The 27231-nt window shown below is 47.4% G+C and overlaps 1 protein-coding gene across 1 annotated transcript in view; it reads right to left on the bottom strand.

Annotated features, from left to right (window-relative positions):
- LOC123747994 (high-affinity choline transporter 1-like) overlaps positions 1–27231 on the bottom strand; it is an 891202-nt gene that overhangs the window by 762974 nt on the left and 100997 nt on the right. Inside the window, exons 2-3 of the mRNA XM_069313991.1 lie at positions 24764–24823; positions 22050–22109 (exon numbers count right to left, since the gene is read on the bottom strand). Coding sequence (XP_069170092.1) covers positions 22050–22109; positions 24764–24813 — 110 coding nt within the window. The 5' untranslated portion in view covers positions 24814–24823. The remainder of the gene's footprint in view (positions 1–22049; positions 22110–24763; positions 24824–27231) is intronic.

Here is a 27231-nt window from a genome sequence, read left to right as displayed (position 1 = left end):
GGGGTGGGTGAGAGGGAGAGGGTTGGGGGGGGTGGGGGGATGGGGGAGAAAGGGGGCTTTAGGGGGGCAATAAAGTGGGGAGGGCTAGGGGAGCGTGGGGGGAAAGGGAAGGCTGAGGTGGTTGAGGAAGAGGGGAGGGTTTTGGGGAGTGGTGGAGAGGGGAAGGCTTAGGTGGGGTGGGGGAGAGGGGGGGGTTAGGGGGGTGGGGGAGAATGGAGGGCTTGTGGGTGGGAGAGACGGAAGGGCATGTGGGAGAAGGGAGGGCTTGGGGGATGGGGGAGAAGGGAGGTCCTGGGGGGAGGGGGGTGAGTGGGATGAGAGGGGTGAGTGGGATGAGAGGGGTGGGTGGGGGGAGGGTGCCTTAGGTGGGTACTTAGTGGGGGGCTGACAGGGGATGGGGCAGGTAGGGTGTCTGTTGGGTAGAATGTGGGGGTGGTGCCGCACTCCCTGTGGCTAATGCACTGTTTGAGGAGGGTTCCCCATTCCCCTCTGGGATTGTAAGGATCGGGGGGTGTGGCTCCCTGATTCCTTTCTCTCTCCCAACGCTCCTTCCTCGCGTCTGCTGTCTGCATTCTCTCTTCCCTTGTCATGTCCCTCTGCAGGAATACTCTTTTGAACTTCTCTACATTTATTAGATAGCACTTCCTTTCTAACAGTTCCTCTTTCACGATTTCGCTCATGAAAACCACCTTTATCATTCAGTCTCTGTCCTTGTTGTACTTTCCAAGCCTGAAAACCTTTTCAACATTTTGTTCAGCTCCCTCCATCCTTCCACTCTTTAAGGATCTCTTTAACCATGTTTATGTCCTTGTCTCTCCGCTCCTTTGGTCTGGTCCCTGTTTGCTCTTTAATGCCTGCTACTACTACTGCTCTATTTCTCTCTATCAGCCGGCTAGTACATCTAGCTGCTTCCTGAGAGGAAGCCACTTCCATGGCAACTTCCATAACTGCAGACCTAGCTTCAGGGGTCGTTTTAAGTATTTCAGCAAATGAGAGCTGAGGTGTAGAGGTCCCCTCCACATTTGCATTCCTGTCTCCCTGAGGCACGGTTTGTGTCTGGTATTGTGGAGAAGTCTCCTTCAGGCATCTTATCTCCTCCTTTGCTGCCCTTATTTCATCCTGCAGGTTGGCAACTGTCTCCCTCATTTCCCTCAGTCCTTCACTGAATTCATCCCACATTTGCTGGAATACTCCCTTCATCCAGGCTTCCTGTTCCACCCTATCCGCTGAATTTGTTCCAGCCGCGATTGACAACCTGCGTGTGTAAGCCCGAGTTCGTGTCCCTTCCATGTCTTGCCTGAGAGAGAGAGAGAGAGAGAGATAGAGAGAGAGAGAGAGAGAGAGAGAGAGAGAGAGAGAGAGAGAGAGAGAGAGAGAGAGAGAGAGAGAGAGAGAGAGAGAGAGAGAGAGAGAGAGAGAGAGAGAGAGAGAGAGAGAGAGAGAGAGAGAGAGAACGAAAGAGAGAGAGAGAGAGAGAGAGAGAGAGAGAGAGAGAGAGAGAGAGAGAGAGAGAGAGAGAGAGAGAGAGAGAGAGAGAGAGAGAGAGAGAGAGAGAGAGAGAGGGAGAGAGGGGAGACAGAGAGAGGGGGGGGGAGAGAGGTAGGTGTGTCTGAGTGTGTATTGAAGGGGGGGAGGAGGTGGGAGAGAGGGAGGGGATGGCGAGGGTGTGTGGGGATGGCGAGGGTGTGTGGGGATGGCGAGGGTGTGTGGGGGGATTAGAGAGGGACTGTTATATGTGGACCATATGGTTGGGAGGCAGTGTGTGTACTGTTGTTGCTCTGGTGGGAGGGGGTGGGGTTGAGAGAAGGGGGGGGGAGAGTTGTCTCCGTGTAGGTAGAGCGGAGTGTTTTTCACACTTGGATGTCAGAAAACTAGTTCCCACATGAGCCGCCCATTTCCCTTGATATTCGTTGATAGACTTTGATTGGGTTAAAATCTAACAGCCATTTGTTCGACCATTCCTGCAGCTTGTCCAGGTCTTCTTGAAGCCTCAAGCTGTCCTCCTCTGTCTTAATCCTTCTCATAATTTTGGCGTCGTCAGCAAACACTGAGAGGAATGAGTCTATACCCTCTTGGAGATCATTTACGTATATCAGAAACAGGATAGGTCCAAGTACAGAGCCCTGTGAGGCTCCACTGGTGACTTCACGCCATTCTGAGGTCTCACTCTCACTGTAACTCTCTGCTTCCTATTGCTTAGGTACTCCCTTATCCACTGGGGCGCCCTACCAGTTAATCTTGCCTGTTTCTCCAGCTTATGCATCAACCTTTTATGGGGTACTGTGTCAAAGGCTTTCCGACAGTCCAAAATAATGCAGTCCGCCCATCCTTCTCTTTCTTGCTTAATCTTTGTCACCTGATCGTAGAATTCTATCAAGCCTGTAAGGCAAGATTTACCCTCCCTGAACCCATGTCGATGGCTTGTCACGAAGTCTCTTCTCTCCAGATGTGTTACTAGGTTTTTTCTCACAATCTTCTCCATCACCTTGCATGGTATACAAGTTAAGAACAATGGCCTGTAGTTCAGTGCCTCTTGTCTGTCACCCTTTTTGTATATTGGTACTACATTAGAAGTCTTCCATATTTCTGGTAGGTCTCCCATTTCCAGTGACCTACAATACACTATGGAGAGTGGCAAGCAAAGTGTTCCTGCACACTCTTTCAATACCCATGGTGAGAATCCATCCGGCCCAACAGCTTTTCTCACATCCAGCTCCAATAGGTGCTTCTTGACCTCATCTCTAGTATTTTCGAACCTATTCAAGGTCACCTGGTTTGCTGCCACCTCTCCTAGCGCCGTGACTTCTCCCTGTTCTATTGTAAAGACCTTCTGGAATCTTTTGTTGAGTTCTTCACACACCTCATTGTCATTCTCTGTGTACCTGTCCACGCCCACCCTAAGTTTGATCACCTGTTCCTTCACTGTTGTCTTCCTCCTGATGTGATTGTGTAGTAGCTTTGGTTCGGTCTTGGCTTTATTAGCTATATCATTTTCATATCTTTTCTCAGCTGCTCTTCTCACACTAACATACTCGTTCCTGGTTCTCTGGTATCTCTCTCTACTTTCTGGTGTTCTGTTATTATGGAAGTTCCTCCATGCTCTTTTGTTCAGCTCCTTTGCTTTCATGCATTCCCTATTAAACCACGGATTCGTCCTTTGCTTCTCTGTTTTTTCCTGTCGGGCTGGGACAAACCTGCTTACAGCCTCCTGACAATTTTGGGTGACATAGTCCATCATGTCTTGTACGGACTTGATTCCGAGATCTGTGTCCCAATGTATATCCCATAGGAATTTATTCATCTCCTCATAGTTTCCCTTTTGGTACGCCAGCCCTTTGTTTCCCAGTTCTTTTTTGGGGGTGATAATTCCTAGCTCAACCAGGTACTCAAAGCTCAATACACTATGATCACTCATTCCCAAGGGGGCTTCCAACTTAACTTCCCTTATATCAAACTCATTTAGGGTAAATATCAGATCAAGCAAGGCTGGTTCATCCCCTCCTCTCATTCTTGTCGGTCCCTTGACGTGTTGACTTAGAAAGTTTCTTGTTGCCACATCCAGCAGCTTAGCTCTCCATGTGTCTGGGCCTCTATGTGGGTGTCTGTTCCCCTCAATCTATCTTCCCATGGTTGAAGTCTCCCATGATTAGCAGTCTGGATCCGTTCCTGCTAGCCACAGAAGCTGCTCTCTCTAATATATTGATGGTGACCAAGTTGTTTCTATCAACTTAGGGGAGCCGGTCGGCCGAGCGGACAGCACACTGGACTTGTGATCCTGTGGTCCCGGGTTCGATCCCGGGTGCCGGCAAGAAATAATGGGCAGAGTTTCTTTCACCCTATGCCCCTGTTACCTAGCAGTAAAATAGGTACCTGGGTGTTAGCCAGCTGTCACGGGCTGCTTCCTGGGGATGGAGGCCTGGTCGAGGACCAGGCCGCAGGGACACTAAAGCCCCGAAATCATCTCAAGATAACCTCAAGATCATATTCCTGTCTGGGTCTTCTGTCATTCGGTGGGGGGTTATATATGACTACTACTATAATTTTCTGTCCTCCAGTTGCTATGGTGCCTGATATATAGTCACTGAAACCTTCACAGTTCTGAATTACCATCTCTTCGAAACTCCAACCTTCTCTTAGTAGCAAAGCTACACCACCTCCTCCTCTTCCTTCTCTCTCTTTCCTCACTACATAGTAGCCCTGTGGAAACACTGCGTTTGTTATGGTTTTCGTTAGCTTTGTTTCTGTGAGTGCTATTATGTCTGGGTTTTCTTCTAGTGCCCATTCTCCGAGTTCACTTGTTTTATTTGTAATCCCATCTATGTTAGTGTACATTGCCTTGAAGCTCACTTTCTTCTGTACATTTTCTTGTCCCTTTCTTGGCGAGCATTCTGCTGGTGTGGGAAGCTGTTCCGTGGGTGAGAAGATCTGTGAGGTGGTTTGCAGGGTCTCAGAGGATTTTGGGGTGGGGGGGTGGGGGTTTAAGGGAAGGGGGGACAGGTAGGGTGTGGGTTAAGGAGATAGGGGGGACATGGAAGATACGGGGTGAAGGGGGGAGGAGGGATAGGGAGGGTATGGGATGAAGGGGGATGAGGGACAGGGTGGGAAAGGTGGGAGGGGGGACATGATGGGAATGGGGAAGGGGTGACAGGGTCAGAATTGGGTGGGGGGACGGGAAGGAGGGTTGGATGGGGGCAGGTAGGGTGAGGGGAAGGGAGGGTTTCTATGCAGAGGGGGGTGGTGGTGTTGCTTTCCCCTCTGGTGTTGCTGGGATGCTGGTTTTGGGTTCCCTTCTTGTCTCTGGGACTGTTGTGTTGGGGGTTGTGATTTCCTGGTTTGCTCCTCTCTCCCTACGATTCCTCCTTGCCTCTGCTGCCCTGGCTCTCTCCTCCTTTGTCCTGTCCCTCTGCAGGAATACTTTTTTGTATCCCTCCACATGCTGCAGACGACTCTTCCTTTCGAGAATATCCTCCTTCGTGGTTTCGTTTGTAAACACCTCCTTTACAAGTCGGCTTCTGTCCTTGTTGTACCAGCCCAACCTGAAAACTTTCTCAATGTTTTGTTCAGCCCCTTCCATCTGTAACCCCTTCAGTAGCCCATGTACTGCCTCTCTATCCTTGCTATTCCATTCTTGCCTGTTGGATCCTTCCTGTTTTTTGATGCCTACAACTGCCACTGATCTTTTTCTCTCCAGCAGCTGAGTGGTGCACCTTGCTGCTTCCTGTGAGGTAGCTGCTTGCATCCCTACCTCCCTCACTGTGTCCATTGCTTCTGAGCTCTTTTTCAGTCTTTCCGCAAATGTTTCAGGTACAGAAGCATTTCCTTCCAATGTAACATTCCCACCTTCCCTTTGGATGATAATCTGATGCTCGGTCTCTTTATTTTTCTCTGTGAGGGATTTGATCTCCTTCCTTGCTGCTGTCAGCTCACTTTGCAGATTGTTAATTGTAATCCTCATTTCATGCCTCTCCCTCCTGAATTCCTCCATAACTTGGGTTAACATTTCCTTCGTTTGGTCCCTCTGGCTGTTCCCTGTGTCCCTGATGCATCCTCCTGCCCTTTTGCCCCTTGTCAAGAGAGAGAGCAAGAGAGAGAGAGAAAGCAAGAGAGAGAGCAAGAGAGAGAGAGAGCAAGAGAGCAAGAGAGAGAGAGCAAGAGAGCAAGAGAGAGAGAGAACAAGAGAGAGAGAACAAGAGAGAGAGAGAGAGGGAGAGAGAGAGAGAGAGAGAGAGAGAGAGAGAGAGAGAGAGAGAGAGAGAGAGAGAGAGAGAGAGAGAGAGAGAGAGAGAGAGAGAGAGAGAGAACAGAGTGAACGTGTGTGTGTGTGCGTGTGTATGTGTGGGATGGGGGTTGAGAGAAGGTGAGGTGTTGTCTGCAGATTACGGCAGGTAAGAGAGGGTGTAAGAGAAGGGGTAAGAGAGGGGGGGTGTGGATTATGAGTGAGGTTTAATCCACCTTTCAACGAAAGGTGTTAATCCCTTTTATCCTGACTGGACGTATGTGTGCATGTGTTTGTTTTTGCGTGTGCATGCGTGTGTGCTTGCAAATGTACGTGTGCATGCGTGCGTGCGTGTGTTACGGGGGTCCCGTAAAATGTCAACCTCTACCCAAAATGAGCCACTTTGATACTTTAAATGTATCTGATATACTGAACAAGAATTTGGTAATATTTTACCTCTGTACACCTGAAGAATTGACCAGAGAGGGGTACCTACCAGTCAGCCTCCCGCTCACACAACCAGGTGAATAATTACGATGGCTGGATGACGAAGTACTCCGTCGTCACATCCCACGTGGTGATTCACTAATCCAGTAGATTGATGATGGCGGTTCTTCTCTATCTAACACAAATCTCTGAAGTCAGTCACTGTATCGGTGTGTCTGTTGTGTTACAGTTCACCAATTCACTATACCACTGATCACTTGACCCAATATGTAAACAAAGCCTCGTGGGCCCTCCCACGTGGCCTGTCTGGTGAATTCACTGCTTAACACAAAGTTCTAGTGATAGCACTGTATTTTTTCTTTCCTATTCGCGGCAGTTATACGCTTTGTGATACCCCTAGAGCTGTGATCTGTCACTGTAGCCTTAATTAATCCAAAAATATTGGCGTTTAAAGTAGCCCGTGACCCCAGCGACCCTCCCACGCGGCTGGCTGAACTGAACTGTGTGTGTGTGTGTGTGTGTGTGTGTGTGTGTGTGTGTGTGTGTGTGTGTGTGTGTGTGTGTGTGTGTGTGTGTGTGTGTGTGTGTGTGTGTGTGTGTATGTGTGTGTGTGTGTGTGGGGGGGGGGGGTGTATAAGGGGATGGGGGTGTCATGGGACAGTGTGAGGCGTGGGAAGTTGGTGGGGATGGGTGAGCGGTCACCCTGGTAGCATCTGAGTGTCAAACCCAGTACCCAGAGAGAGCCACAAGGAGATGTATATTTGAGATATTTAGACCTAAATTTTTTTTTTTTTTTTTTGTCCCCTAACTCCCCTTGCCACTTCGGGGGGGTATAGGGTTTTTATGTAGCTTCGGAGCCCGATCCCCCCAGCCACAGGGCATGGCGAGACGGACCCCTAAGCATACCTAATACCCTAACACACACAAACTAAAATAAACATATATGGCAGATCTCATCACACCCACAAGAGTTAAGATGATACTAATAATACATAATAATAACCTGAAAATAAACAAAAATATTAATGGAAAATTCTTTTGTATTTGGTTTTTTCTATATGGGACACAGCACACATAGGTAGGGGTGCACAGTATAACATGTAAAAAGAACAAACAAACGCTGAAGGCCAAAGCAGCAGGCTGCCCGATCGGCAGGGATGATGATTTGACGTCGGCATACATGGAAAACTAGACACAGTGGATGCTCCTAACTCGGCCCCGGAGCGGGAGGGTTATCATGTATGCGCATGGGGTCCCTCCGGACGCCGCCTTATCTACTCGCGGGCTCTGCCAGGTCATCCACCCTCTTGTGAGACGCCATTAGGAGAAGTGGTACTCCAGATGACGAAACTGCTTAGATAGTTGGCTACCAGCTGACTTGGCTGCGGTTTACCTAAGCGTGACTATAGTTACCCTTATGCACCCTGTGCACAGTGACCCCGGGGCTAGGGGGGCCTGCCCCTTGACGTGGCCTTGGACCATATTCTGTATATCGAATATGTCCAGGTCAGGGCCTTCACGGAGCAAATCTCGAGATCGCTCTTGGTGAGACCCATACCTTGTAGACCACGCGCACTCTCCTTGCACCATCCACCTCTCCAATTAAGGGTTATTGAGGAGGCGGATACTGTAGGCTTACCGGTATACTCCCGGACCTTCTGCAGGATCTCGGGGGTGCCGTATTTGTCGCACTTGCTCTGATGTGGACGGGAGAGTGGGAAGTTATCAGCTGAGACCTGGGTGTCTAATATGAAGGCCTCATCACCTTTGCAAGCTATAATATCTGGCTTGCAGAAGGTCCCTCCGTCTGGTATACGGACCTCACGCTCCACCTCAAAGCCTCTTTGCCGCAATCGGCCAGCTACGAACCGGGTGATGTCGTCGTGACGTTTCACCCGAGCCCCGTGTGTCTTATGGCAGGCCTGGGATATGTGGCCCAGGGTTCCTGGTTTCCGACAAGCGTCACAGAGACCAGAAGCCTCGGGTCTACCCCTGGCCGCCCTAGACGGCGTGGCTACAGCGTTTGCCCTAATTTGGACGGCGTGGGCAAAATCTCCCCCGCTTAGCAAACGGGTGCCGGACGCAACCCACTTGTGACAGGATGGGACCTCACAAGAGGAAGCGAGGCCGGCGCCGTCGACCATGCTGTACAGTTTTGCCCTCCATTACTTGCTAAATTAATTATTTTAAGTCACTCTGTACACCTTATTGATGACTTAGAGAGGGGTACCTACAGTCAGCTCACCCCGAGCAAGCACGCCTAGGTGAGTTTGAGGAGATGTCCTTATGATGGGGTTGGTCGCCTGTCTTCACCTCTGCCCTGGTATCAATGCTGTCTCCACGTGCTCCAGGCTGTCTCCACGTGCTCCTGGCTGTCTCCACATGCTCCTGGCTGTCTCCACATGCTCCTGGCTGTCTCCACATGCTCCTGGCTGTCTCCACATGCTCCTGGCTGTCTCCACGTGCTCCAGGCTGTCTCCACGTGCTCCAGGCTGTCTCCACGTGCTCCTGGCTATCTCCACGTGCTCCAGGCTGTCTCCACGTGCTCCTGGCTGTCTCCACATGCTCCTGGCTGTCTCCACGTGCTCCAGGCTGTCTCCACGTGCTCCTGGCTGTCTCCACGTGCTCCAGGCTGTCACCACGTGCTCCAGGCTGTCTCCACGTGCTCCTGGCTATCTCCACGTGCTCCAGGCTGTCTCCACGTGCTCCTGGCTGTCTCCACGTGCTCCAGGCTGTCTCCACGTGCTCCAGGCTGTCTCCACGTGCTCCTGGCTATCTCCACGTGCTCCAGGCTGTCTCCACGTGCTCCTGGCTGTCTCCACATGCTCCTGGCTATCTCCACGTGCTCCAGGCTGTCTCCACGTGCTCCTGGCTGTCTCCACGTGCTCCAGGCTGTCACCACGTGCTCCAGGCTGTCTCCACGTGCTCCTGGCTATCTCCACGTGCTCCAGGCTGTCTCCACGTGCTCCTGGCTGTCTCCACGTGCTCCAGGCTGTCTCCACGTGCTCCAGGCTGTCTCCACGTGCTCCAGGCTGTCTCCACGTGCTCCTGGCTATCTCCACGTGCTCCAGGCTGTCTCCACGTGCTCCTGGCTGTCTCCACATGCTCCTGGCTGTCTCCACGTGCTCCTGGCTGTCTCCACGTGCTTCTGGTATCCTATTCGCTCCTATCTTCCTCACTGATGTCTTTCACTATGTGCAACTTAGTATACGATCCTAAACGATGCACACACTTTGGGGGATCACTCACTATGTATGCTACAATCCTCTTCGCAACATAGTACTCAGCAAGCAAATAGTAGGTCCGGGCTAGGCTGACCCAACACTAGATCTTGCCACTCGACCTTATTTTTGCTTTCTTAATTGCTCTACCGCTGTAGGAACTCACTATACACTTGATAACTGCGTTTGTATACACTCCTGTGACAAAAAACAATGTTTCTTGTCTCCGTAACACTTCAATGTCTCGAGATAATTGATGTTATTCACGGACCCTACGGCAACCCGTTCTCGCAAATTTAATAAGTCAATATTGACTTATTAAATATGTGCATAGGTGACATACTTAACATAATAGTTTCCCTTGAAAAGCTTCATAGAAAACACCGACCTTTCCTAACCTACTTAGTATGTTAAGAAAAGCATCTTATTGCTTCGTAATTACAATTATTACCTAACCTATAATATGTATAGGTTAAGTAATAATTGTAATTACAAAGCAATAAGATGCTTATCTTAAGATACTAACAAGGTTAGGTAAGGTCGGTGTTTTCTATGAATCTTTTTAAGGGTATCTATTATGTTTAGTATATCACCTATGCACGTAGTTAGTAAGTCAATATTGACTTTACGAATTTGCGAGAACGGGTTGCCTACGGACACCACATGTGTCTCTCACGACACTCACTCAGACTGTGTATACAGACTGTGTATACGGTTCTGTGTGTGTATACGGTCCTGTGTGTGCATACGGTCCTGTATGTGTATACGGTCCTGTGTGTGTATACGGTCCTGTGTGTGTATACGGTCCTGTGTGTGTATACGGTCCTGTGTGTATACGGTCCTGTGTGTGTATACGGTCCTGTGTGTGTATACGGTCCTGTGTGTGTATACGGTCCTGTGTGTGTATACGGTCCTGTGTGTGTATACGGTCCTTTGTGTGTATACGGTCCTGTGTGTGTATACGGTCCTGTGTGTGTATACGGTCCTGTGTGTGTATACGGTCCTGTGTGTGTATACGGTCCTTTGTGTGTATACGGTCCTTTGTGTGTATATACGGTCCTGTGTATGTATACGGTTCTGTGTGTGTATACGGTCCTGTATGTGTATACGGTCCTGTGTGTGTATACGGTCCTGTGTGTGTATACGGTCCTGTGTGTGTATACGGTCCTTTGTGTGTATATACGGTCCTGTGTATGTATACGGTCCTGTGTGTGTATACGGTCCTGTGTGTGTATATACGGTCCTGTGTATGTATACGGTCCTGTGTGTGTATACGGTCCTGTGTGTGTTTACGGTCCTGTGTGTGTATACGGTCCTTTGTGTGTATATACGGTCCTGTGTATGTATACGGTCCTGTGTGTGTATACGGTCCTGTGTGTGTATACGGTCCTGTGTGTGTATATACGGTCCTGTGTATGTATACGGTCCTGTGTGTGTATACGGTCCTGTATGTGTATACGGTCCTGTGTGTGTATACGGTCCTGTATGTGTATACGGTCCTGTGTGTGTATACGGTCCTGTGTGTGTATACGGTCCTGTGTGTGTATACGGTCCTGTAAGTGTATACGGTCCTGTGTGTGTGTATACGGTCCTGTGTATGTATATGGTCTCGTGTGTGTATACGGTCCTGTGTGTGTATACGGTCCTGTGTATGTATATGGTCTCGTGTGTGTATACGGTCCTGTGTGTGTATACGGTCCTGTGTGTGTATACGGTCCTGTGTGTGTATACGGTCCTGTGTGTGTATACGGTCCTGTGTCCTGATCCCCAGTCTCCCCCTCCCTCCTTGTCCCTCCCCTTCCCCAGTCTCCCCTCCCTCCTTGTCCCTCCCCTTCCCCAGTCTCCCCCTCCCTCCTCGTCCCTCCCCTTCCCCAGTCTCCCCCTCCCTCCTCGTCCCTCCCCTTCCCCAGTCTCCCCCTCCCCTCTCGTGCAGGGAGGTCGAGCTTTAGCTCCGGAGGCCCACCTGCGCATCGCGTCTGTCACTGTCCTGCCCAGTCATTCAAATATAATCTAACACACGAAGACTTAACTATGCTTAGCTATAGTTAAGGGGCTCGACTCTGGTCATGGGACTCTGTACTCTGTTCATAGTTGCCCCGATTTACATTTAATCCTGACGTTCACTTGTCAGACAAAGTAGTGGTGAGACAGGACTGGAAACAAAAAGGTACTGAGGTGGGTGGTTGGGGGGGTGGATGTTGGGGTGGAGGAGTGGGGGTTGGGGGGTTTGGGCGGGGGGTTGAGTGGAGTGAGAGCACCAGTGGACAGTGAGGGGTGAGGTGAGGAGATAATCTCCCGAAGGACCTCTCTCTCTCTCTCCCAAGCTATAGCTGGTGATGCCACTAATACTCACTAGTTGAAATGACTAATATGTGGGTATAAGGAGTCATTGCCTCTCTCTCCGACCAACACAGTGCTGGCAAACACCATGGCTCACCCTGACTGCACACCTCGCGAGTGTAATTACTCCTTCCTCCTAACCTCCAGCGGTGTAGAGTCGTCCTGTACCATTACTCGGCTGCTGCACTTCTCATAAGCTTACATATTAATCCTTAAAATTTTGTCTGTGCCGTCCTTCTCCCCCCCCCTTCCCCCTCCACCACATTTCCTTTCCAGCCTGTTGCCGTCGTGATGGGGGTTCGGTGGGCGGCGGCCGGAGTGTGAGGCTCTTTGGGACATTTGAAGCATTATGCTCCTGCTGCTGTCCTCTTCAATTTTGCTGGTTGCTTTTTTCTCTTCCCATTGTTGCGTTTTATCTCCCCACCTCTTCTCCTTTCTGATTGTTCCTTCCAGCCGACTTTTTGCCATTCTTGAATATTCTTTCCTATCTTTTCTTCTGTTTTGAAGTCGGGTGTTTGGGGAGGCACACTCTCACCCGTAGAACTGTGGTACCTGACGTTATCGAGCGAGAGGACGCTTTTATTGTCAAACTTTTCCTTCGTTGCTGAGCCCAATCTCGACGAACTGATGGTTCTTATGGTGACGATTGTAGGGTGTATATTCACGATGCACCCCTTGGAAGGGGGGGGTCTGTCTTGTCGGGTGTCATGTCCTCTAATTGTGGCTCCAAGGTGGGTGTGGGGGCTTATTCGTGCATTACCTGTTCGTTTTTTATGTCATTATCTCACCCTCTTAAACTTCTCAGACTCGTGGGGTGGGCGACCAGGCCCCCGAGTCGGACTGTGGTAGAAGGTTGAGCTATGTAGCCCCCACTACATTGGGCCCAGACCAAGCTGTTTCTCTGACTCTCCCGACTGCCTCTCTCTTCTCCCCTACCATCTCTGTGGCAGGGTTGAGCATCATGCCCCCAGTGGTGACGACCTCATCATCTGGTGTGGCTCCGTCTCTCATTGTCACAACTGCACCTTTTACCCCTCTGTTACCAGGGATGCTCAGCACCATCAACTCTGCACTGTGACGATTCCATGATGGAATAAAAAGTATTCCATGATATTCTCCAGGCTTTGTTTGGTACGTGGACTAAGTATTTTGATCTTTGTCATGTTGACCCTACTCGTCCTGATTTATTCCTCCTAAACACCTTGTTGATTTAGTGGAAACATTTGTCAATTTTAACCCCACCTGTATTGGTAAACGTATTGTTCCAGCCCCTACTCAGGAAGCGGCTGACTGCTTGGCTGTGTTGTCCTGCATTGGGGAGACCCACTGGTTGGATATCCAAAAATACCAGGTTAAACGCCAGCATTGGCACAATTATTTTCCTGCGTCATGTTGCTACTTTTTTGGAGGGCAGGGATAGTCCTACGCGGGTCCTAAGCCTCTGGCTGGCCCACTAAGTGTTGCTAGTTTCTGTTTTACTTGGGCGGAGTATGAGTATTTATGACTCATATGGTCGCTTCAGTAAGATTTTGTCCCATGTGTTTAACAACTTCTTCTGCTCTGTTGAATCTAAGTTGAAATCTTAATTGGTTTGTAACTCTGCACTGTGTTAGATAATGTTCCAGTGGTCTGTCGGGTATCTCTCCACAGTGCTGACATTTTCTCTCATCTTCTGGAACCTGTAAGCCTATTGCCCATGCACATGGGTATCCTAGCCTGATGCGATGTAAGTGTACCTCTGTTGTTCTACTGCTCCCTTTCATCAAACTAAGTGGTTCGTAGTTGGTTGAATTCCTGTACCAACCCTCAGATCCTAATGTTGCAACTTCTGTGTTGTGGTCAATACTGGTGAGAGGGAACTGAAAGACTGCCATGAGGATATTAAATATATCCTTGAGGCTCAAGGCCAGACTTTTTGCATTGTGAAGATCACGTTTGACAGTAGATCCTTTCCATTTTCCGTCATTCTTGCTGGTTCTAGATGCTCCATTCAGGAGTCCATCCCCTCTCCTCGCCTCTGCAATAGATGCTGGAGATTTGGACATTGTTCCTTCAGGTGCACAAGGGAAGTATCAATGCGCCTTGTGTGGAGCTTCACGTCATTCTAAGATGGCGAGCTCTTCATCCCAAGCTCACTGCATCAATACAGTCTCCGTGGTATAGTGGTACGACACTCGCCTGACGTTCCGCGAGCACTTTGTCATGGGTTCGTATCCTGGCCGGGGAGGATTTACTGGGCGCAAATCCTTAACTGTAGCCTCTGTTTAACGCAACAGTAAAATGTGTACTTGGTTGTAACAACGATTCTTCGCGGCGGGGATTGTATTCCAGGGACCTGCCCGAAACGCTACGCGCACTAGTGGCTGTACAAGAATGTAACAACTCTTGTATATATCTCAAAAAAAATAAAAAATTGCGGTGATGGCCACCCTGCCCTCTCCTGCGCATGTGTGGAGAAGACTGGGAGAAGGATCGCACTACAAATTTGAAGAAGCCATCCTCAATTTGAAATATCTCTATCATTTATCTTTTCCTAAGGCGAGACGCCAATTTCGCCATCTTCCCTCTTATTCTGGCGTGTCTTATGCTCTTATGTTGCATTCCACTTCTCATCGCCGCTCCTACTTTCTCAGTTTGGCAAATGTTTCCAGGCCTTGGACCCCGACACCCCCACCACCACCTCACCTGCTCTTTTGTGTTTTGGAACCAGAAGGTCTTCCTCCTGGTTCTCCATCTGGTGTTTTCTTCCTTCCCGGTCTTCCTTGTCTCCTGTGCCCTCCTTTCCTTCTCGCCCCATTCCTTCTTCTCACCCCTCCCCTCTGTCTCTTGGTCCTCCTCGCCTCCTGTCTGTTCAGGCCATTGTCCATCCTTCTCCCAGCGTTCTTCTTGTAGACCGTTCCCATTCTTCTTCTGTTGAAACTGTCGAGGCTGTTGGACGGCACATTGCTGATGGTACGCCTGTCTCTCTATGTCAGAAACGTTAGCCGGGCTTCTCTCTTTCTTCCTCTCTGGCGAGTAAGAAGGTATCACTCTATTCCTCAACTTCCAACTACAACTCTATCCCTGCTTCCCCTTCCATTTCAGTGGCAGGGTCACTTGTCCTTGCTATGGAGGTTCCCTTGGTCCTTGATCCTTTCTTGGATGCTGCCCTTGATCTGGTGCATTCTCCTGTTTCTGTACTTCATGTCCCTGATACCCTTGACCGACCCTCTCTGATGCCTCTTCCTGCTCCAGACTCTATCAGTCCGCCTCTGGCCCGTTCTCCCGCTCCCTTGCCTATATTATCTTTGCTAACTCTGCCTATGCCCCATCACTCTGATCTCAGTGATCCTGATCCTGATCTTCGTTTGTCTATTGTATTCTTCTTTGCCTTTGTTTCTCCTTTGTTATCTCTGTTTCTGTTCTCTCTCTTCTATTTAGTTCTGTTCTACAATGGAATATACGTGATTTTTATGTCAACTTCCATGAACTCCAACTTCTGATAACAAAGTTTTCACCGCTTTGTGTTTGTCTTCAGGAGCTGATGCTTGGCGCTCGTCCTGGTCACTTCCGTTGTTATTCCTTTCTCTCCCCCCCCCCCCTGCCACCTCCACATTTTTCTGGGGCCTGTTACTCTACTGCTCTCTTGATCCGTCATGATATTCCCTTCATCCCCCTACTTTTTCAGTCACCCATTGAGTGTTCTGTGGTCCGTATCTGTGTGAGTAAATGGTATACAGTCTGTTCCATGTATCTCTCCTCTAATATCCCACTTTCTCTTACTGATCTTAAACACCTGTTGGACTTCTTACCAGCGCCTGTGCTCCTGTTGGGTGATTTTCAACTGTCGGGATACCCTCTGGGGCGATGCTCTGACAAACACCCGGGGCCACCGCCTTAAACCATTTGTCTTCTCCTTCTCTATCTCTTCAGAATTCTGGTGAACACATTTATATTGACTCCAACACTCGCACCCTTTCTTGTCTTGATCTTTCTCTCTGCTCGTCTTCTCTTTATTTAGACTTCACATGGCAGGTTCTTGATGACCTACATAACAGGGACTATTTCCCAATCCTTGTCACTTTCTTCTATTTTCACCCTCCACTCTCCTTTCCTAGGTGGCAGTTTGCCAAGGCTGACTGGAACCTCTTCGCCTTACACGCGACTCTTTCTGACCTCTCTGATTTGCCTCTCCCTCGAGCCCTCCTCTTATGTCATGACACAGTTTTTGATGCTGCTATCTACTCTGTTCCTTGCTCTACCTCCCGGGGCCCACGGAAGTGTGTTCGTTGGTGGAAAGGAGACTGTGCTTGGGCTGTCCGCTGTAAGCGTGCAGCCTGTAAGAAACACTTTCGCCGACAGACGCCCGATTCTTTTATTTTGCTTCAGAAGGCGAGTGCGGTGGCCTATAGGGCCATCTGCATGGCTAAGCATGATAGTTGGAGATCTTTCGTTTCCACCATTACGTCTGACACTCCTATGCCCCTGATCTGGAAGAAAATCTGCAAGATAGTAGATAAGTTGTCCCAGATGTCTCGCCAGTCCTTCACCTCCGTGGTTCTAGTGTGGCGGATCCAGTGTCGGTTTCGACCGAACTAAGTTCACACTTTTCGACTATTAGCACCGGTTCTCATCTTCCTCTATCTTTCCTTACTCGTATTATTGAATCTTGTACCTTAGAGTTTTGCACTTATCTTCAGCTCCCTTATAAAAATCCTTTCTCTCAGAACTCAAGTCTGCCCTTACCTGCATGACCCAGTTTGCATCTCTTATTATGAGATGCTTTACCATATACCTCTATACACGTTTCAATATTTACTGAATGATTATAACCATGTCTGGGAATCGTCGTCAGTCCCTGAGGACTGGCTTGAGGCAGTTGTTCATCCCATTCAAAAACCTGGTTCCTAGGAACATCCCCCAAAAGACTTCAACCCCATTGCCCTCACGAGCTGTGTCTGCAAACTCTTTGAACGTATGGTCAATGTCTGTCTCATGTGGTTCTTGGAACACTATCACCACCTCTTCTCTCCTCATTTTGGCTTTCGCAAGTATTGCAGCATGATTGATGTCTCGGTAAATTTGGAGGTTTATATTTGTACTACGTTTGTTGTGAAGACCTCCTTGGTTGCTATCCTTTTTTACCTGGAAAAGGCATATGACACCACCTGGAGATACCACATTCTATCCAAACTTCATTCTTTTGACCTTCGAGTAACCCTCCCTCTCTTCCTCCAGAGCTTCCTCTCTCGTCGCTCCTTTAGAGTGAGGCTTGATACTGCTCTGTTTGCCTCTTTTCGGCAATACGAAGGTGCACCTCAAGGTAGTGTACTGATCACTTCTCTTTTCCTGGTTGCCCTCAATGGTCTTCTTTCGTCCCTTCCCTCTGGCATTTTCTCAGCTCTCTATGTTTACGATCATATCCTCTGATGTCAAGGTGATGACTCACTTTTCCTCCAATGGCAGCTTCAACTTACAAATGGTGCCGTGTCGTCCTGGGCCACCAATCATGGCTTCAAGTTCTCTACATCTTAGACATGTGCTATGACCATTACTCGGAAGCAGGTCGTTCTTCATCCCCTTTGTCGCTTTGTCGTGGTAATCCTCTTTTGTATAAGAATTCTGCTAAACTTTTGGTTATAATCCTTGACACTCGTTTGTCTTGGTCACTCCTATATCTCTTACTTTTGAGATAAATGTTCTAAGGCCCTTAACTTACTTACGATCTTGTCCCATACTTCCTGGGGGAGCTGATAGGTGCATGCTCTTCTCTTTACATTCCTCTCTCTCTTTTCATTCCACTCTCGTGACGTCTAAACTGGATTATGGTTGTCCTGCTTACTCGTCTGCATCTCCCTCATCCCTTCATCGTCTTGATGCTCTTCATCACACTGGGTTGCGCCTCAACTCTGGTGCCTTTCGTTCAACTCCTACAATCAGCCTATATGTTGACACCGGCATCCTGTCTCTACAGGATCGCCGTGATCGCTACTGTCTTCGCTACTTTGCCCGATCCTTACAGCACCCTCACTCTCGCTTATGTCATACTTTGACCACTATCCCTACTGTGGACTCTGTTCCCTTTCGCCACCTTCCCCTTTCTGTTCGGTTGTCTTGCTTGCAAGGTTCTCTCTCTTGGTTCATGTTACCAATATTTCTCCTCGTGTCATTCCATCCTTGCCCCCATGGAGGCAAAGATGGACTTACGACCCTCTTCCTAAGTTTTGTAAAACCCTGACCCACATTACAAAAGCTTTTATCTCTCCTACAGTTTTGAAACATCTTTTCTTTGTTCACTTTTCTTCATACTCCCGCTCTATTTTCATCTTCACTGATGGGACTATGTCTGCCGACGCTACTCCATGTTATTTCCTGACCACACCTATACGTGTCGCCTGCCCCCCAAGAAGACTAGGATCTTCACGGCAGAACTTTACGCTATTTTGTATGCTCTTCGTCAGCTGCTTTCTCTCTGTCAATTTTCCTTTGTTGTTGTAGTTGACTCACACAGTGCCTTAATGGCTCCGGAGTCTTTTAATCCTGTCCATCCTGTTATCATCGAAATTCAATATTGGCTGTTTCTTATCTCCAGCAGATTTAAGATAGTCGAGTTTTGCTGGGTTCCCAGCCATATTCGTGTGTCCTTAAACAACCCGTTCTCGCACTTGCTTTAAGTCAATATTGGCTTATTTAATAAGTGCATATGTTACATACTAATTGATTGTAAATATTTTAGTTTACCTTGGAAAGCTTCATAGAAAACACCGACCTCACCTAACCTTCTTAGTATGATAAGATAAGCATCTTATTGCTTCTTATTTACAATTATTACTTAACCTAACAACGGTATAGGTTAAGTAATAATTGTAATTAAGAAGCAATAAGATGCTTATCTTAACATACTAAGAAGGTTAGGTAAGGTCGGTGTTTTCTATGAAGCTTTTCAAGGTAAACTCAAATATTTACAATCAATTAGTATGTCACATATGCACTTATTAAATAAGCAAATATTGACAATAAGGAAGTGCAAGAATGGGTTGCCTTAAATGAGCATGCGGATGCTACCACGAAGGAGTATATCTACACTTGTCACATTTCCCGCAGAAGTGTTCATTATTTCGACTTCTTGCCAGTTATTCATTCCTCAATCCTTGCCTGTTGGCAGGATCGCTGGTTTTCTGTTACTGGTAACAAGCTGCGTGTTCTTAAGGGTAGTGTGTCCCCGTGGCCTTCCTCCTACCACTGAAACAGGTGGTGGGAAATGGCTCTGGCGAGGTTATGTATTGGCCATACACGCTTAACTCACGGGCACTTAATGGAGCACCGCCCTGCTCCTTATTGTCCAAACTACATTGTCCATCTTACGGTTGTACATATCCTTGTTGAATGTCCTGACTCCCGAGATGTGCGTGTGTCTTGCTTCAGGACTGTCCCTCGTGGTCACCAGTCCCTCGATAGAATCCTTTGTGACTCAGATACCTTTGATATTGTTCGCTTTATGCACTTTTATTCTCGTATTGGCATCCTTCATGTATTTAGTACCTTTTAAAAAATCCCGCACATTAATGTGCTACATAGTCTCCCCGGCTTGGTGCCTTTTTTTTTATAATTACTTCCATACCGTCTAGGAACACCTTATGTGATATTTGACAGATTTTCCATAGTGAATCTTTCAAAATGTTCTGACATAATACTCTATATGTGTCTCACTTCAGCACTGGTGGAGAAAATGCGACCTCGGTCGGCGACTTTCTCTCTCACACACACACACACACACACACACACACACACACACACACACACACACACACACACACACACACACACACACACACACGCAGAAGTGCAAGGACGCAGCAAACAAGTTTGTCCCAGTCCAAAAGGAAAACAGAGAAATGAAGATGAGAAACCCATGGTTTAATCAAAGATGTAGGCTAGCTAAGCAGCAAAGTAAAAGGGCATGGAGAAACTATTGGAATAACAGGACACTGGAGAGCAGAGAAAGATACCAGAATGCCAGGAATGAATATGTCAGAATGAGAAGAGAGGCAGAAAGACAATACGAAAATGACATCGCAAGCAAGGCAAAGACTCAGCCTAAATTGTTGCATAGCCACATTAGGAGAAAAACAACAGTAAAGGAACAGGTTATGAGATTAAGGATAGGGGCGGAAGGATTCACTACAAATGACAAGGAAGTGTGTGAGGAATTGAATAAGAAATTCCAGGAGGTCTTCACCTTAGAGCAAGGAGAAATTCCAGAGGTAAGTGAGGGAATAGCTAACCAGGAACCACTGGAAGAGTTTGAGATTACCAGTGGGGAAGTAAGGAAGTGTTTACTAGAGTTGGACGTGACGAAGGCTATAGGCCCAGATGGAATCTCCCCTTGGGTTCTAAAGGAAGGAGCAAGAGAACTGAGCCTACCACTCTCCATAGTGTATAACAAATCACTGGCAACAGGGGAACTGCCAGATATTTGGAAAGCAGCTAACGTAGTCCCGATATACAAGAAAGGGGATAGACAGGAGGCACTGAACTACAGGCCAGTGTCCCTAACCTGCATACCATGCAAGCTGATGGAGAAGATTGTGCGAAAAAAACTAGTGGAGCATCTGGAGCGAAGGAACTTTGTAACACAGCATCAACATGGGTTCAGGGATGGCAGGTCCTGCCTCACAGGGTTACTTGAATTCTACGACCAGGCAACAAAAATAAGGCAAGAAAGAGAAGGGTGGGCAGACTGCATATTTTTGGATTGTCAGAAAGCCTTTGATACAGTGCCACACAAGAGGCTCGTGCGAAAGTTGGAGATGCAGGCTGGAGTGAGAGGGAAGGTACTCCGGTGGATAGAGGAGTACCTAAGCAACAGGAGACAACGAGTCTGTGTGAGGGGTGAGGTCTCAGATTGGCGAGACGTCACAAGTGGAGTCCCGCAGGGGTCAGTCCTTGGACCTATTCTGTTTCTGGTATATGTAAATGATCTCCCAGAGGGTATAGATTCGTTCCTCTCAATGTTTGCCGACGATGCAAAAATTATGAGGAGGATTGAAACAGAGGATGATAGTAGGAGGCTACAAGATGACCTGGATAGACTGAGTGAATGGTCCAACAAATGGCTGTTGAAGTTCAACCCGAGTAAATGCAAAGTAATGAAACTAGGCAGTGGAAACAGGAGGCCAGGCACAGGATACAGAATAGGAGATGAAGTACTTAATGAAACAGACAGAGAGAAAGATCTAGGAGTTGATATCACACCAAACCTGTCTCCTGAAGCCCACATAAAGAGAATAACGTCTGCGGCATATGCGAGGCTGGCTAACATCAGAACGGCGTTCAGGAACCTGTGTAAGGAATCATTCAGAATCTTGTACACCACATATGTAAGACCAATCCTGGAGTATGCGGCCCCAGCATGGAGCCCGTACCTTGTCAAGCACAAGACGAAGCTGGAAAAAGTCCAAAGGTATGCTACTAGAATAGTCCCAGAACTAAGAGGCATGAGTTATGAGGAAAGGCTGCGGGAAATGCACCTTACGACACTGGAAGACAGAAGAGTAAGGGGGGACATGATCACAACCTACAAAATCCTCAGGGGAATCGACCGGGTAAACAAGGATGAACTATTCAACACAGGTGGGACGCGAACAAGGGGACACAGGTGGAAGCTGAGTACCCAAATGAGCCACAGAGACGTTAGAAAGAACTTTTTCAGTGTCAGAGTAGTTAGTAAATGGAATGCATTAGGAAGTGATGTGGTGGAGGCTGACTCCATACACAGTTTCAAATGTAGATATGATAGAGCCCAATAGGCTCAGGAATCTGTACACCAGTTGATTGACAGTTGAGAGGCGGGACCAAAGAGCCAGAGCTCAACCCCCGCAAGCACAATTAGGTGAGTACACACTCACACACACACACACACACACACAGTGGGTGGTGGCTGAGCGGACAGCACGCTGGAAGCGTGATCCTGTGGTCCTGGGTTTGATTCCGGGTGCCGGCAAGAAACAATGAACAGAGTTTCTTTCACCTTAATGCCCCTGTTACCTAGCAGTAAATAGGCACCTAGGAGTTATTCAGCTGTCACGGGCTGCTTCCTGGGGTGTGTGTGGGGTGTGGGAAAAAAATAAAAAAAATAGTAGTTAGTAACAGTTGAGAGACGAGCCAAAAAAGCAGAGCTCAACCCCCACAAGCACAACTAGGTGAATAAACACTTTATATAGCACATGTAATACAAGAAAAACAGGTCGGGAGTCAGGGCATGAGACAACAGACGGTTAGAAAGGCGGGGTCCAAGAGCTAGCAGCTTGATCCTTCAGGCACAAATAGTAAATGAACACACTTACCCTTTAGCGAGCAGGTCGGTGGTGTTGAAGGGAGTCTCCGTGGACGCCATCACCACCGCTCTGTGGAGCACAAAACGCCATGAGTGAGACAGAGATCATCGTCGGGTGGATGTGTTCCTGATGCTTCACCATAGTGCACTGTACTTTTGAGTACAGGCTTATGCTGCATGCGTTACTCTGATTTAACAGCCATATGGCATTGTGTTATTTGAATTCATTCCCATAGGGAACTGCAATGTTCAGACACAGCTCATGAAATACTTTGCAACTTCCACGCAGGCTATTTTGCGATGAAAGGTAATTTAGCTAATGTCTTCCGATGAAAACATTTCCTTCTGCAAATCCATTTGCAAAAGGATTTTGCAAAACTTTTGGGGTTAATCGTTGGCACCCGATTGTCTTGGACAACCATATCTCTTACCTCTGAGTTGAATGTTCTAATTTATTTAAGGTCTTGTCCCATACTGCTTGAGGAGCTGATCGGCACACGATCCTCTCTTTACATTCCACTCTCGTGCTGTCTAAACGTGATTATGGATGTCCTGCTTACTAGTCAGCCTCTCCCTCATCCCTTCATCGTTTTGATGCTCTTCACCATATTGGGTTTCGCCTCGGCTCTGGTGCCTTTCGTTCAATTCCTACCAACATCCTGTATGTTGAAGCCAGCATCCTGTCTCTACAGGATCGCCGGTATTGCTACTGTCTTCGCTACTTTGCGCGATCCTTACAGCACCCTCACTCTCGCTTATGTCGTACTTTGATCATTACCTCTCCTGTGGACTCTGTTCCCATCCGCCACCTTCCCCTTTCTGTTCGGTTGTCTTGCTTACAAGGTTCTCTCTCTTGGTTCATGTTACCAATATTTCTCCTCGTGTCGTTCCATCCTTGCCCCCATGGAGGGTCCCTCTTCCTACGTTTTGTAGAACCCTGACACGCATAACAAAAGCTTTTACCTTTCCTTCAGTTTTGAAACACCTTTTCCTTGTTCACTTTTCTTCATACTCCCGCTCCATCATCATCTTCACAGATGGGTCTATGTCTACCTACGCTACTCGATGTTATTTCCTGACCACACCTATATGTGTCCCTCCCCCCCCCCCCCGGAGACTAGCATCGTGAAGGGAGAACTTTATGACATTTTGTATGCTCTTCGTCAGCTGCTTTTTCTCTGTCAATCTTCCTTTGTTGTTGTAGTTGACTCCCACAGTGCTTTAATGGCTCCGGAGTCTTTTAATCCTGTCCATCCTATTGTCATCGAAATTCAATATTGGCTGTTTCTTATCTCCAGCAGATTTAAGGCTGTCGAGTTTTGCTGGGTTCCCAGCCATATTCGTGTGTCCTTAAATGAGCGTGCGGAGGCTACCACGAAAGAGTCTATCCGCACTCGTCACATTTCCCACAGAAGGGTTCTTTATTTCAATTTCTTGCCAGTTATTCATTCCTCAATCCTTGTCTGTTGGCAGGATCGCTGATCTTCTGTTACTGGTAACAAACTGCGTGTACTTAAGGGTAGTATGTCCCCGTGGCCTTCCTCCTACCACTGTAACCGATGGTGGGAAACGGCTCTGGCAAGGTTACGTATTGGCCATACACTCTTAACTCACAGGCATTTAATGGAGTGCGCCCTGCTCCTTATTGTCCAAACTGCACTGTCCATCTTACGGTGGTGCATATCGTTGTTGAATGTCCTGACTCCTGAGATGTGCGTGTGTCTTGCTTTAGGACTGTCCCTCGCGGTCGCCAGTCCCTCAATAGAATCCTTTGTGACTCGGATACCTTTGATGTTGTTAGCTTTATGCACTTTTATTCTCGTATTGGCATCCTTCTTGATATTAAATGCCTTTTAAAAATCCCGCACATTAATGGTGCTACATAGTCTCCCCGGCTTGGTGCCTTCTTTTGATAATTATTTACTTTCATACCGTCTAGGAACACCTTATGTGTTATTTGACAGAATTTCCATAGTGAATCTTTCAAAATGTTCTGAGATAATACTCTATATGTGTCTCACTTCAGCACTGGTGGAGAAAATGCGACCTCGGTCGGCGACTTTCTCTCTCACACACACACACACACACACACACACACACACACACACACACACACACACACACACACACACACACACACACACACACACACACACACACACACACACACACACACACACACACAAACACACACACACACACACATACACACACACACACACAAACACACACACACACACAACACACACAAACACACACACACACAACACATACACTCACACACAACACTGCAACACGTGGGGGTCTGGTAGCTGAGTGGACATCGCACAGGACTCATAATTCTGTGGCACAGGTTTGATTCCCAGACCAGGCAGGAAGAAATGAGCAAAGTATATTTCACCCTGAATACCCCTGTTACCTAGCAGTACATAGGTACCTGGGAATTAGACAGCTGTTACAGAGCTGCTTCCTGGGTGTGTGTGTGTGTGTGGAAAAAAATAGTTAGTAGTTAGTAACAGTTGATTGACAGTTGAGAGACGAGCAAAAAAAGCAGAGCTCAACCCCCACAAGCACAACTAGGTGAATAAACACTTTATGTAGCACATGTAATACAAGAAAAACAGGTCGGGAGTCAGGGCATGAGACAACAGACGGTTAGAAAGGCGGGGTCCAAGAGCTAGCAGCTTGATCCTTCAGGCACAAATAGTAAATGAACACACTTACCCTTTAGCGAGCAGGTCGGTGGTGTTGAAGGGAGTCTCCGTGGACGCCATCACCACCGCTCTGTGGAGCACAAAACGCCATGAGTGAGACAGAGATCATCGTCGGGTGGATGTGTTCATGATGCTTCACCATAGTGCACTGTACTTTTGAGTACAGGCTTATGCTGCATGCGTTACTCTGATTTAACAGCCATATGGCATTGTGTCATTTGAATTCATTCCCATAGGGAGCTGCAATGTTCAGACACATCTCATGAAATACTTTGCAACTTCCACGCAAGCTATTTTGCGATGAAAAGTAATTTAGCTAATGTCTTCCGAATAACAGCACTCCACCATATTTGTATCACAATAGCGTAGTAGAGTGGAGTGAAAAAAATATTTTCCTGAAATCTAAAAATTTAAATTTTTAATCTTTGACAAATATGGCAAAAGTAAGAAAAACACGATTCGGATGATTGCCACCATTTTTGGGCAGACAGCCGCTCTGAACGAGCCCGCGGGATGGTCAAAATGGTCATAATTCACCAACCACTGGAGCTAGAGACATGATTTATGGCTCAAAATTTACAGAATCTTCATGCTTCTATATCTCTTAAGAAGAGCGTTTTTATCTATTTGTGCAAGAAAATATTATTAGCAAAAGACTATTTTGGGGGTTACCGGCAGCGGTAAAAATGGTGCAAATCACCTTCCATCGGTGGACGATTTATTATGTGTATTTATCATGTTCTTATAATCGATAACGTATATGATATATGTTAAATTATCGATTTATCATGGACTTGTATCATATACCCTACAGTTTATATCACCTACTATTTTATTCAATTACTATTTAATGAGTAACATTTCCTCTCCATGCTATTTATACTGTGTCGTGAATATAATGCAACATGTGGTAGTTACTCGTGGCACGATCGTTTGTGTTTGACCAGAACCCCCCCCCCCCCCCCCAGGAGGCCTGAACACTGGTTGCTGGATGGCAACTACTGGTTGACAGCAAGCTCAACCACTCTTTAAAACCTGCATGGATGTCTATCTACCCTTCCATTGACCGGTGTTTAGGCGTTGTGTTGATGCCTCAGTCACCAGCTTGTCATGTCTCAACAGACTTGTTGAGACACGGATGGTTGAGCTGTAAAGGCATCATTCAGCATTGCTTAATATCGAAATTTGTCAGGTGCCAAATGGCTGGGTGCTGTTGATGACAAGAATTTAAATTGACCAAGTTATTGTAACATTTTACTGTCAAGCTTATTGCTAGTAGATGGAATTGATGCAAGCGAATGCTTCCTCCTGCTCCAGATGATCTCCCTCGTCATCACTGTCAACAAATTCACCTTTAAAATTTGTGCATAGATGGAATGATGGAAACTTTCCACATATTGACAGTACTTTGTCCATGCCCAACGTTCGTATTTCTTCATCACTGTCGCCAAACACTGCAGCCAAAACATTTTCTGGGTGTGTAAAACATTTATCTTTTTGTACTAATTTTAAGGCTGTTCCCTGCACAACCTTATTTGACAATCGTGTAATTCTTTGAATCATAAAAAAAACGTGTCGTGATCCACATGCTAACTGTCTGTTTGATTTAATTTCAAACTAAGGGGGAAAATATTCCTGAAGGCAGAAGCGCAATGTTTGATAATGGTTAGCCAACGACGCACGGATTAGTCACCATGAATGCATAAGAGGACCAACCTCCAGATATTGCAGATCACTATTAACTGTTTCAAAAATATTTGCTAACATATCCTGTAGGCACAGTACTGATCTGTACTCTGGTCATCACATCCTGTAGGCACAGTACTGATCTGAACTGAGGTCATCAAGAACAGACTGTGGCCCTCTGGAGAGTGAGGGGTTTGATATTTGCTTGAACTGAGCAACTGGCCAATTTGACACACAAACTATCCCAATTGCTCTTGTGAATGAGTTTGAGGTGTTTGTGGTTCCAATACGAGTCACAAATACATGGCACAGCGGGAGTGCGGTGGTATGTAGAAGGCAATAAACCCACTGAAGTGGCTTACCTAACAACTCCTCTAAACCTGGAATTTAACCACTGTACTCGCCAGTCATTGATAACGTATCATCAGTACCAACAATTGTAGGTTGATCATATTGTTCAGTGCTCTTCAAGGAATTAAACAGCCCTTGCGCGATAGTCCTGCCATTACCGTCATCAGGAGAACGATGAGTGAGGTAATATTCTCCTGGCTCCCAGACTAAAGTATAGTACTGACTAACTGTTCTAAAGTATAGTTACTTCAAGTGGCACTGATCTATAAAGTTTTCTATTTGGTCCTCCACAACAGTTTGCATGGCATCCTTGCACTCATCTATGTTGTTGCTTAAGATTCGCTACCTGGAACAAAAAGTTCCAAGTAGCATGGGCTATGGTGAGCCCGTAGTGGACTGTGGTGCGCCCATCTAAGTCATGCTGTTACGAACCCAAGTTCA

This window comes from Procambarus clarkii, chromosome 7 (assembly GCF_040958095.1).
Source record: "Procambarus clarkii isolate CNS0578487 chromosome 7, FALCON_Pclarkii_2.0, whole genome shotgun sequence".
NCBI classification, from domain to species: Eukaryota; Metazoa; Arthropoda; class Malacostraca; order Decapoda; family Cambaridae; genus Procambarus; species Procambarus clarkii.
The sequence above is the reverse complement of the archived record's forward strand: the minus strand, read 5'-3'. Positions and strand labels throughout refer to the sequence as shown.